Here is a 13,224-nt window from a genome sequence, read left to right as displayed (position 1 = left end):
AGAAGGTTGAGAGAGTTAGAAAGGAATAAGTCATGAATAAAAGTGAGTTTGTTTCACACGGATCGAGAGTTCCAGAGAGCACAGTTAAGAGAGACAGGAGAAGACGTACAAGGAATGGCAAGAAGATTTGCAGGGTTTCTATGTGTGACAGGTAAGTGGTTGAGCTTGGCAGAAGAGAAGGAAGGACCAGGGTTGGGAGAGATGTCCCCTGCAGTTAGAAGCAGGAGGATGGAGAGAGACAGCAGATGGTTCTGTGATTTATGAGAGGGATTTTTATGTTGGGCAGTGGGATGAGATGGGTTAAGTTGATTGAGGAAAGTGAATAATGAATGGGAGCTGTACATGGGCGAGGCAAGGAGAGAGGGACTGATGTGGACTGTTTTTTGGCAAGGCTTAAATGGGCGAAAGGATTGTAAACCAAGAGCAGCTATAATGCTGAGAGCGGTAGCAAACATGTTTGTTTGTAAACAGATAGTTTGAAATCTAATAATTAGAGCGTGTGATAGTTTGTTTGGTTTTCTAATGCAGCTTACCTGTCGCTGACCATGTGCAACTGCCATGTATAACTGCCATGTATAACTGCCATGTATAACTGCCATGTATAACTGCCATGTATAACTGCCAGGACACTTTGACAGTATGACACTTAGACAGAGATGATTTCTGCTGTCGTGCCCCCCTGCACGAGTGCCTTCCCCATATGCTACATCTAAATTTATAGAGGAGTAGATGCTCAGATCTAGGCCTAATTAAGCTCGTTCAGCTATTAATCAAATCAACTAGACACATGAGGTGAAAAGCTATGCAGAGATAAACAAATAAACTAGCTGGTCTGGATGATCATAAAACTTAACGACGATCAAACACTTTGACAAAAGTTTGAGATAACAGACTATATAGGAAGACAGGAAAGCAGAGTTATATACCATCAAATACAAGTTTCAGCGTTTTGAAATGCAGGTACAGCACAGATGTAGTTCATGCAGGAATGGAAAGGATTATATACCATCAAATACAAGTTTCAGCGTTTTGAAATGCAGGTACAGCACAGATGTAGTTCATGCAGGAATGGAAAGGATTATATACCATCAAATACAAGTTTCAGCGTTTTGAAATGCAGGTACAGCACAGATGTAGTTCGAGTAAATGACATCCTCTGCTCAGGACGCAGAGGATGTCATTACGCATGCGCGGCCACCGCTAAAGGTAAATAGCGGTGGCCGGGAACCTAGGCAACGAGCAGGATACAAAGAGGGACCGACGTGAACTTCAAGCAAGAATCCCAAGAAAACGACATCGCTGGACGACGGACAGGTAATTAGAAAACTTATTAACTTTTCATGGGGAAGCTTCCTAGCTACATTGATCAACTTGGGAATAACCCTTTAAGTGAAAGGAGCTTGTTCAAAATAATAGTAGTGAGGAGTTAATTTGGTGAAGTCATTAATTCTGTGGAATAACAGGTGTAAATTTTGGCCCTCATTTAAGGTAGGAGGGTGGCAAATGTTGCACATGTTGGTTATAGTGCACTTCGTTCTGAAATATTTGGGAAAATGGATCTGCGCAAGTGCCCAGGGGCCCGAGGCTGAAAGGGGGCCCAGTTCGCCACTGTTCTCCCAAACCGGTTGTTAAATTTACCACCGGTTCAGAAACCCGGGGTGAAGCGGAACCACTGAGCCAATTGTGTCTGTGGCTTAGGACGCGGATACAATTGAGTACTTTTGCGCTGGCGAGACGGGAACCATCAGTTCCCGTCTCACCATTCGGCGCTTTAACAATGACGCAGTCGGTGCGCTGATGTTGTCATGACTGCGCTGTTACCCCCGGATGACGCTGCCTGGTTACTGACCAGTGCTATGTCGCTGGAGGATGGCTCAGGAATGGGCGCAGTTGTGAATGGGTTATTTTTTTTTTCTTTGGGTAGCGGGGGCGCTATCTACACTGGGCAATATCTACAGGGAGCATTGTGACTGGCATTATCTACAGAGGGCATTGTGGCTGGCACTATCTGCAGAGGGCATTGTGACTGGCATTATATACAGAGGGCATTGTGACTGGTGCTACCTACAGGGGGCATTATGACTGGCGCTATCCACAGGGGGCACTGTGAGTGTGTGTGGTGTTTTACTTTACAGTGTTTGACACAATTAAATTCATGGGGACAGAGTAATATTCAGGGGCACAGTGTGTGATACGATTATATTCAGGAGCACAGTGTATAGTATTATTATTATATACAGGAGCACAGAGTATAGTACTATTATAATCGGGTACAGTGTATGGTACTATTATATTCAGAGGCACAGTGTATGGTTCTATTATATTCAGCGGCATAGAGTGTGGCAGCATGAGAATTTTATCTTCGTTTATAGGTGCGGAAATGTTGGAAAAGTGAGAAGCCGAAGAAATCTGAGCAGCAAACTTTGCAGAGATGAGCTGTGGCTGGGAGAAGTCATCATAGAGATCTGGTCCAGATGGAGAAGTAAAGAGAAAAAGAACAAAAAAGAATCTGTGGTGTCATCTGTGAGTCACTCAATGTAAATGTTTATTCTCCCTGTGACTGATCAATACTGTAGTCACCGTATGATCTGCAGCGAGATGATGGGTGTATCGTTTTGTTTTTGTGAAACAACAACTCCCAGCATATCCTAACCATTGTTCTGGCTATACTGGTAGCTGTCGTTTTATGCTGTACAAACTTATATGGCAGGGGATTAAACTAAATTTGCAAATGATCTCTGTACAGAGCTGTATTTGTGCTGGTGCTGTATATATGTGCTGTATATATGTATTGAGGTTGGTTCTGGGGCTGTAAATATGTACTGACCTTTGTTCTGGTGCTGTGTATATATGTAATGAGCTTGGCTCTGGTTGTATATATGTACTGACCTTTGTTCTGGTTCTATATATATGTATTGAGCTTTATTCTGGGGCTGTATTTATGTACTGAGCTTGTTCTGGTGCTGTGTTTATATACTGAGCTTGCTTCTGGGGCTGTATATGTGTACTGAGCTTTGTTCTGGTGCTGAAACCATGGAGGAATCTCAGTTTCTTCCAATTCACCCATTATATGGTACTTTAAATGGTGCCAATAAAAACCACAACTCCTCCCGCAACTAATAATCCTTCACACAACCACTCCATTGGTGTAAAAATAAAAATGTTATGGCTCTATGAAGGCGGCGAGTGAAAATGAAAAAAAAAAAAATGTCTTTGACTTTAAGGGGTTAAACAACAGAGACTGGTTCTTTATATTTACGCACAACAGATTATTTTTTTCCGGAAACCATTAACAAGTTAAAGCTCCTGACCTTTTTACTGTCTCAGTATTCTGCTTTCTCTCTTTTGTATAGTTCATTCGGCTTTTACAGCAAATTCAAAACCGTGCCAGATCTGTGGCCACCTAAATATATAGAGAAGTGCAGCAAATTATAGGCTGCTCAGCTAAAATGATCTCAAATGCCTTGAAGTGGCAACCAAAACCTGAAATACGCAGAAGAAATCGGGGAACTACTGTTTGAATGGATCAAAGAATAGCCAAAATGGCAAAGGCACAGCCAATAATCACCTCCAGAAAGATCAAAGAAGATATGAAGTTACCAGTGACTACTGCTACAATCAGAAGATGATTAAGTGAAGCCAATATTCCAGCAAGAACACCCCGCAAAGTCCTGTTGTTGAAAAAAAGACATGTCCTAAATAGGTTCATATTTGCCAAGGAACACATTGACTCGCCCAAAGACGAATGGCGCAACATTTTGTGGACCGGTGAAAGCCAAATTGTTCTTTTGGGGTCTAGTGGCCGCAGACAGTACGTCAGATGACCCCAAAGCACTGAATTCAAGCCACAGTACACTGTGAAGACAGTAAAGCATGGTGGTATAAAAATCATGATGTGGGGATGTTTCTCATACCATGGTGTTAAACCTATTTATCGCATACAAGGGCTTATGGATCAGTGTGAATATATCAAAATACTTGAGGAGATCATGTTGCTCTATGCCGAAGAAGAAATGCCCTTGAAATGGGTGTTTTAACACGACAATGACCCAAAACAAACCAGTAAGTGAACAACATCTTGGTTACAGACAAACAGGACTGAGGTTATGTAGTGGCAGCCAAAGCCCCTGACCTAAATCCCATAGAGAATGACATTGTGTAATTTGTCATGTGTTGTTGTCCATCTGAGGTTATATTTATGCCCTGATACATAAAACAATAGAATTCATAGAGGGTGTACTTTGTTTTTCTCATGACTGTATGTTTCAAATCAATTCTCAGCAGTGCACCAAAGCCAGGGAAAGTATATTAAGTAATATTTTTAACGGACTAGATCATAAGGAAATTAACGGTATATTTTACATTACTATATCAAATATCACAATGAAGCACAAAATGCCTCTCCAATAGCATGTAATACCAAGGTGCAGCAAAAATTTGCTTCACAAAGATGATAGTAAATATACCACAGAGCGCCGTAAAGTAACTGTAATGTCTATGGCCACGGTCCGTCGTTCTGCCTTAAAACTTGACGGCTGTGGCCATGGACATCTTACCTGCATGCAGCGTCGTCCTCCTGTGAGGCGCCGGCACTCACTTCCGGACATCAAAACTATCTCTGGCGGGCACGCGTGCATTTTGCAGGAAGTTTGCAATCTAGCCCAGGATGCCCTGGGCTATAAAAAGGTATCTGCCCTCTTGCTCTTTGCCAGAGCGTTGTTTGTTACCCATAGTTTGTCGTGCTAATGGTCTACCAGTGTCTTCCAGTTTCCCATTGTACCTTGTTCCTGTATCCCGTATCCTGTTTCCGTGTTACCCAGTTCTAGTGCCGTGCTGTGCTCTTGCCGTGCTGTGCTACAGTCTCGCTTGATTTGCGACGCCTCACCTGACGTCTTCCCGCCGCCTGGTCCAGGACGTGTCTGCCTCGCTAATGTCTACGTTGCCTCAAGTATCCTCGCTGAACTATTGAACTCTGTACTTACCTGTTTGGCTAGCTGCCAACCTGCTACGCGGTACGGCCCAGTGGGTCCACACGCCGCTTCGTGACAGTAACTCGACCAAAGCGGAGGCTTTCGAGGCCTTGAGAAAGCGTGGGTACACGCAAAACGGTCATAGGCTTGAGCTAAACATCCATACTGCTTTTACCTGCCTTGCCGCAACAATAAATGAATAATTAGACTGAATAGTGAGTGCTGTGGATTTTCTCCACCAATATTGTTCTAACTCCACCAAAGCCACAAACAACATTTTATTTTCTAAAGTTTCAACACACATAAATTCAAACAAATTACCTTCTTAAGTCCTTATACAAGGTCATGAATTGTCCACTAGTTTCCCTTTCCACAAGGAGAGGATGCACCCACATTCTCTTTTCTCTTCTTTCAGCACCCTCCTGAAAAATATAAAAAATCAAGCAAATTGGTTAGTTTACCATAAATAACTTGTAAAATTTGATATCCCGGGGAAAACATTTGTAAATGATTGACGTATAATGCTTTTGACTGTCTTTAGAAACAGTCTCAAATATGGACGTCTCAGTTTCAGTGGCTTGGATGCTGCCAAATCTATTTTTCGGCCTAATTGTTTCCACACTCAAAATTAAATCAGCTTTGATGATGACAAAATGACGCCTGGAAACGAGTAGAGATGTTTTTTATTTTTGTTTGCCAAGAAAATTATATCAAAGGGGGAGTGTTTATCAATCCCCAATTCAATCCGCGATGCAATCCACGATGCCATACACAATGAAATCCGCAATGAAATCCGCACCATAAAAAATACGCATTTCTTTCCGCAGATAATTACACAAACATTGATTGTGATTTTTTAAATGCAGATTAATATGCTTATTTGATGCGGATACCATCCGCATCAAATCCTGATTGTGTGAGCTAACCTGGCTTTTTTGCGCCTGTATTCACTAGTGGCATATACTTCTGCTGCGGATTTGGCTGCAGAAAATCCGCCACAAAAATCTGCATGTCTCTCATGCACATTTGGGTGCGGAAACGCCGCTGACACTGCGTATTTCCCTGTTTGCATGGCAAAGAATGAAATCCGCAGCAAGTCCGCAGTAAATCTGCATAAAAATCTGCATCTGACAAGTGGACTTTTGTGAAGGATTTGCTGCAGTCAAATCCGCAATGGAAAAATACGCCACTTAGGAAATTAGGCCTACTATATTGTGTTAGGAAGACAAATTTCAAATAATTATCCAAGGTAATGGGAACAAAGCATAAGTAAATCACTGATTGTGACTTAAGAGTAAAATTAGCAAATTTTATTAAATATCGCGCTAAAATCAGGGGTACATTTACCACCGTGACGCAAGCCCAACGTGCTCAGTTATATTTGAAAAAATATATATATAGTAATCCATTTACTGATTCAATTGCGAACCCTAATGAATGAATGTACTCATATGAAACATGGGATCGAAAGGTTTAAACAGTGGCGTAGCTATAGGGGTCGCAGCGGTCGCAGTTGCGACTGGGCCCCTAAGCCTGGGGGACCCACGGGCCCCCGTTGCCATACAGCATGCTTCTTAAATAAATCTTCTGTGCCGTGAAGCCGGCACTTCCTGGTTACGGTCACATGGTACACTTAGTGTACCATGTGACCGTGTTGTCACGTGACACGTCTTCCAGCCAGTGCAGTGGAAGAGTCGGTGCGGAGGACTCCAGGTGAGCTGCAGAGTCTGTAATGTAATGTGTTGTACTGTGTTGTAATGTAATATATTGTAATGTAATGTATTGTGTTGCCTTGTAATGTATTGTGCTGTTTGCGGTGGAGAGGGGGGGCCCGTTAAATTACAGCTCCACCTCCTCTCTCCACCGCAAACTGCACAATACAACACAATACATTATACACTGTGGGTCTCGTCCACCTGGGGGTTCGTGTGAAGACCTCCGGGGGGTCGCGAGTCACTCACTGAGGTCCCGGTTCCATTCAATGCTGGAGCAAGGAGCTGATATCTCCTTGATCCAGCATTCACTGTGCCCTGAGCGGCTCGACGCAGGCTGGCGGGATGTAGCGACATCATCGCGCCTGTCTGCGCCGAGTCACTCATAGCACACACCGGAGGAGGCGAAGGATCCTCCAACCGGCGTAGGAACGAGGATAGGTAAGTAATTATGTTATTTTTCTATTATTCACATATGGGGGAATTATACTGTATGGGGGGCTGATATTGCGGGGTGGGGCATTATACTGCATGGGGGGCTGATATGGCATGGGGGCTGATAAGATGGGGGGCATTATACTGCATGGGGGCTGATATGGGGGAATTATACTGTATGGGGCTGATATGGGGGAATTATACTGTATGGGGAGCTGATATGGGGGCATTTTACTGTATGGGGAGATCATATGGGGGCATTTTACTGTATGGGGAACTGATATGGGGGCATTATACTGTATGGGGGGCTGATATGGGGGGATTATACTGTATGGGTAGCTCATATGGGGGGCATTATACTGTATGGGGAGCTCATATGGGGACATTTTACTGTATGGGGAGTGGATATGGGGGCATTATACTGTATGGGGAGCTCATATGGGGGCATTATACTGTATGGGGAGCTCATATGGAGGCATTATACTGTATGGGAGCTGATATGGAAGGGCATTATACTGTATGGGGAGTTCATATGGGGAGCATTATACTGTATGGGAAGCTCATATGGGGGCATTGTACTGTATGGGAAGCTCATATGGGGGCATTGTACTGTATGGGTAGCTCATATGGGGGGCATTTTACTGTATGGGGAGATCATATGGGGGCATTTTACTGTATGGGGAACTGATATGGGGGCATTATACTGTATGGGGGGCTGATATGGGGGGATTATACTGTATGGGTAGCTCATATGGGGGGCATTATACTGTATGGGGAGCTCATATGGGGACATTTTACTGTATGGGGAGTGGATATGGGGGCATTATACTGTATGGGGAGCTCATATGGGGGCATTATACTGTATGGGGAGCTCATATGGAGGCATTATACTGTATGGGAGCTGATATGGAAGGGCATTATACTGTATGGGGAGTTCATATGGGGAGCATTATACTGTATGGGAAGCTCATATGGGGGCATTGTACTGTATGGGAAGCTCATATGGGGGCATTGTACTGTATGGGTAGCTCATATGGGGGGCATTTTACTGTATGGGGAGCTGATATGGGGGCATTATACTGTATGGGGGCTGATATGGGGGCACTATAATGTATGGGGGCAGCTCTGTGGGGCATTATACTGTGGGGGCGATATGGAAGCATTATACGGTATGGGGCTGTTATGGGGGGCATTATACGTTATGGGGCATTATACTGTGTGGGGTCAGCTATGGGAGCATTATACTGTGTGGGGGCATTATACTATGGGGGCTGTTGGGCAAGGCATCTGGGCATAGGCGCGTGCAGGGGTCTGATGATGGTGGTGTTGGGGAGTGGTAGGGGGGCCCAAGCTGAATTCTTGCACCCGGGCACATGAGCCTTTAGCTACGCCTTGCGTTTAAACATTGGTGTTACAGAGGATAACACCCACAGAAACACTGGAGTAATCAGGTATCGCTCCTGGGAACACCAGTGTCAGGGTAAAAATATTGATGACACTGTAAACTACGCTATATACCCCTTCTCACATTTGACCCAAAGCATAAGTAACACAGTAATGCCCCTTTCACATCACGTTTATTCCCTACCTTTATTGTGTACATCCGGAAAGCTCCCAAGGTACAGGCTAAGAGTGTACATAGGGCTCCTTAACGTTAGTATACAATTTTTTCCACAGTATGGAAAAGCATAGTAGACTACGCTATTCAATCCCACATCACCCCAAAAAAAAAACGTATATTGCACAATATCGTTTTTCTTTAACATTGGAGCCTATGGGTTACATGTACCACTGTACGACATAAGTCACAGTTATACGTTTAACATATACGCCATGGGCTTTTAATAGCTTATCATAATGCATACGTTAAACAGATGTCATAATTCAGTCTATGGGTAAAGGATGCCTGTAACAGATGCCTGTAACAGATGCCTAAAAGTGGCAACCGTCACCCATATACTATAATAATATCCATTTAACGGATACGTCATGAACACCCATGACCCCAGTTCATGAAGTATTTGCTTAACATATACCATTAAAGTCTATGGTGACGGAAGTCACTGTCAGGGCATCTGTTACAGCCTACGTGTAAAGTATACGTTAGTAGCTTTTCCTGGCGTATATGTCAAACATAGTGCAATATGCATGATGTGAAGGTGGCCTAACATATTAGATAATATTAATTTATAAAAGTACTATTTTAAAAACTGAATATGTAGAATCATTTATAATAGCAACTAACCAGCAACAGAAAAACTCTGAAATAACAGTGATTTCCAATTGTGTTAGAATTATCCAACACAGTTTTTCAGTTGATATATGATAAACAGACAAAATTCAGAGTAAGCATATGCACACAATAGATATACAAGCAGAGTAGTCACATGCACTGCAAAAAAGACCTGTACATTTTCTATAGTGAACAGATAAAAGGTCAGCTGCACACACATTGTGCAGACATCAGCAGTCCCACATATATAAAAGGATTTTCCTCCAATACAGAAACAGCGTACAGCTCCGTATCAGGCATCAAGTCAAGATGGTCAAGGTAAGTTATATTAATTTATAAAAATTGATGATCTTGAAAAATTTATAGTTTTATGCATGTCAAGAATAAATTTGCTTAAATGTTGATAAAATGAAAGCATATAGTGTCAATCAGTAACAGCCCTGATACAGTAGTTTGCTGCAATGTATCAGTGTAGGTAAATTGTGCATTTTAGGCTTTTTAGCGGCATAGGCTGAATACAATTGTCTGTACACATTATCAGTCTCTGGATGTAAACAAGAATGTTCAAACTCATTGCAAGCTGTGATCGTGTAAAGGCCCTTTTACACCGGCCGATATTCGGCCTGTGCAGAGAGCTCCGATCGCTCGTCCCCATACATTATCATCATGTCGGCAGCGCGTCTCCCTGTTTACACAGGGTGATGTGATGCCGAGAACGATAATATTTCACTTTTTTAAGACTATACGATCAGCAGATGATCGAGTTTTCTCGTTCATCTGCTGATTGTTCCCCTATTTACACAGGGAAATTATCGGTAACGAGAGTTCTATGAACGCTCTTCTGCACGATAATCTGACAGTGTAAAACCCCCTCGAGGGAATCAAAACAAAATATTTTTAAAAGTTACAGGTTACATAAGACTAGGATGGCCTTTAAAACTATAAATTCCTTTTTAATATCAATTGATCTATACTCATATATTAATACTGTCATCAATGAGTTTTATCCATACAGTTAACTTTTAATTTTGCAAATGTAATAAAAACAGAAAACTGCAATGTTATAGATGACTGGAAATATTGTGAGAAAAATATAGCACCAAAAGAAAATACAAAGTCTCAGTGTAAGTTTAAAAATCTGATAATGCAACATTTCGCTCCAGCAGCCTTTCCCAAGGATATCAAACTCCAAGTTGTTCCAAAAGGGTTTGATTGCTTAATGTATTTGGAAATCGGAAGAGGTCCTTCATGTGATCTTTTGACATGTCACTGTAAGGCTGGGTTCACACGACCACATTAACGTCCGTAATGGACGGACGTATTTCGGCCGGAAGTCCCGGACCGAACACAGTGCAGGGAGCCGGGCTCCTAGCATCATAGTTATGTACGACGCTAGGAGTCCCTGCCTCTCCGTGGAACTACTGTCCCGTACTGAAAACATGATTACAGTACGGGACAGTTGTCCTGCAGAGAGGCAGGGACTCCTAGCATCGTACATAACTATGATGCTAGGAGCCCGGCTCCCTGCAATGAGTTCGGTCTGGGACTTCCGGCCGAAATACGTCCGTCCATTACGGACGTTAATATGGTCGTGTGAACCCAGCCTGACAAGAAGACATGGTGGATGTTCACTCTAAATCTCACTAAATCTTTATATCAAATTTTAAGATAGCCATAAACATTAGATTAGGGGTCAGCAACCTCTGGCAATTTAGCTGTTGTGAAACTACAACTCCTAGCATGCACTGACAGTCAAAGCCTTAATTATTTCAGCTAAAGGTTGTCAGGGCCTGCTGGGAATTGGAGTTTTACAACAGCTAGAGTGATGAATGTTGCTGACACCTGCATTAGATAAATGTCAATTTTAGTTGGATTGGTCAATGACCTAATGTGTATGTGGTAGCCTGACAGTCCCATGATAGCAGAAAGAAGGTTCGGCATGTTGGTGTTTCTAGGGGTGCCTGGCAGTGGATTATTTTCCTCTCCCAATTGAAAAACTGAATGAGCATTTGACTGACAGCTATCTCATGTCTAAGGCCAACTAGACAGATAATAAAATAAATTAAAGTATCATGTACATTTACCCAGCTGTAAGTGTTTGTAATCTTTATGCAAGAAATTAATGCAAAGAAAACTATATTTCTACAGATTATCTTTTACGAGGACAGGAACTTCCAGGGTCGCTCCTATGAGTGCAGCTCTGATTCCACTGATTTATCTACATACATCAAACATTGTAATTCCATCCGAGTAGAGAATGGAAACTGGATCCTTTATGAGCAACCCAATTACCGTGGGCACCAGTACTTCTTAAGGAAAGGAGAATATCCTGACTTTCAGCAATGGATGGGTTTCAACGATTCTATCAGATCATGTCGCCTGACTCCACAGGTACATTATACAGAAAATTTTAAAAATTTCTTTATAACGTTAAATGTATTATTTTTTTCTTCTGTAACTCTTAAATTCAGAGTACAATAAAACGTAATTTTTAGCACAGAGATATCATGTCAGATTGTAATTATATCATATAATATATTGGTATTTTTTATGATGTGTCTTTCTAATTACAGCATCGGGGTCCATATAGATTGAGGGTTTATGAAAAGGAAGACTTTAAAGGTCAGATGATGGAGTTCACGGAAGACTGTCCTCATGTCTATGAGCAATTTCGCTACAATGACATCCAATCCTGCCATGTGCATGATGGATACTGGATGTTCTATGAGGAGCCTAACTACAAGGGACGTCAGTATTACCTGAGACCTGGAGAGTACAGGAGATACACCGAGTGGGGAGCTGCTAATCCCAGATTTGGTTCCTTTAGACGAGTACAGCACCTATATTAAGAAAATAATAACATTATTGTAATTACATCTTGTAAAAAACAATAAAATGTAGAATAGTCTTAATACTTGGTATTATTTTTATTGGTGTTAAAAAAAATTATTTAAAAAAAAAATTATATTACATATGTGCTGTACTGATGAAAAATTAGGGAAACAATGAAAGTTCTATCAGAAGAAATTGGCCTAATCAGGTTTTAAAAAGAATTGTTGCAAGATGGTCTAAAACTGGTCTAAACTTCTCCAATTTACTAAAAACCAAAAATATACGATATTTGACCTGCGTATGAAATGGCCAAGATCCAAGAGAAAATATATGAAATAGTCATTAAATGTAATTAGGCTTTTTGACAATAATCAAGAAGAAATAAGACTTTAATGTCTGAGTACAAAAAATGACAGTGTGAAGAAAAAAAGAATATCACAAGCAATTTTATAGCAAGGTTAATAAAAATAGATTAATTGATACCAGAACATTTTCGTCAGTGAATAACTCTTTTGGAGTACAGTAAGTCAATATTTTAAACATGGAAAGCGTGTGGGTCAGCAATTTACAAGGAACTGAGAAAGTAAGGAGTGTGCCAATGACGGAGGCCACCAAAGAACTTATACTAACTGTGAAGGATTTACAAGCTACGGTGGCTGAGATGGGACTGCTCAAACAACAACTGGAGCTCAGGTGTTCTCCAGCTTTATTAAAGAGTCACAAAAAGAAAACCAGTGTTGAAAAGAACGCATAAAACAAATCTGCTACAGTTTTTCAAAAGCTTTGTGGGGAAATCTGAAATCAATTAGAAAATGGGTCTGTGGCTGTATGAAATTAAAACAGCTCTTTGGTCAACCAAAAATAAGCCAAAACATCATATACCCGCAAAGGAACACCTTTTAAAGTGTAAACCATAACAGTGGAAATATGATTTGGGAATTCTATTTTTCAGGGGCAAACGCAGGATTTTTAGAGCTTTTTTATTTTTCAAGCGTATTGGTGCCCATGAATGAAATGGGAAAATGACGCTGATTATACAGTT

At 41.6% G+C, this 13,224-nt stretch overlaps 1 protein-coding gene across 1 annotated transcript; it reads left to right on the top strand.

Moving 5' to 3' along the window:
* The first annotated feature begins 11,459 nt into the window (after positions 1-11,459).
* LOC142656597 (gamma-crystallin-3-like) lies at positions 11,460-12,199 on the top strand. Its single transcript, XM_075831527.1, has 2 exons — positions 11,460-11,741; positions 11,924-12,199. Exons 1-2 carry the CDS (start codon positions 11,460-11,462, stop codon positions 12,197-12,199), a joined length of 558 nt encoding a protein of 185 aa, XP_075687642.1.
* Positions 12,200-13,224: the final 1,025 nt, after the last annotated feature.

Source organism: Rhinoderma darwinii, chromosome 6, assembly GCF_050947455.1.
Source record: "Rhinoderma darwinii isolate aRhiDar2 chromosome 6, aRhiDar2.hap1, whole genome shotgun sequence".
Taxonomy (NCBI): Eukaryota; Metazoa; Chordata; class Amphibia; order Anura; family Rhinodermatidae; genus Rhinoderma; species Rhinoderma darwinii.
The sequence above is the reverse complement of the archived record's forward strand: the minus strand, read 5'-3'. Positions and strand labels throughout refer to the sequence as shown.

What these genes read in the sequence shown, in the direction of transcription:
- LOC142656597 (XM_075831527.1), top strand. Translation starts at nt 11,460, where the DNA reads ATGCAAGAAATTAATGCAAAGAAAACTATATTTCTACAGATTATCTTT. An exon ending in CATGTCGCCTGACTCCACAG is followed by an intron (nt 11,742 to 11,923) that starts GTACATTATACA and finishes TTCTAATTACAG; the next exon opens with CATCGGGGTCCATATAGATT.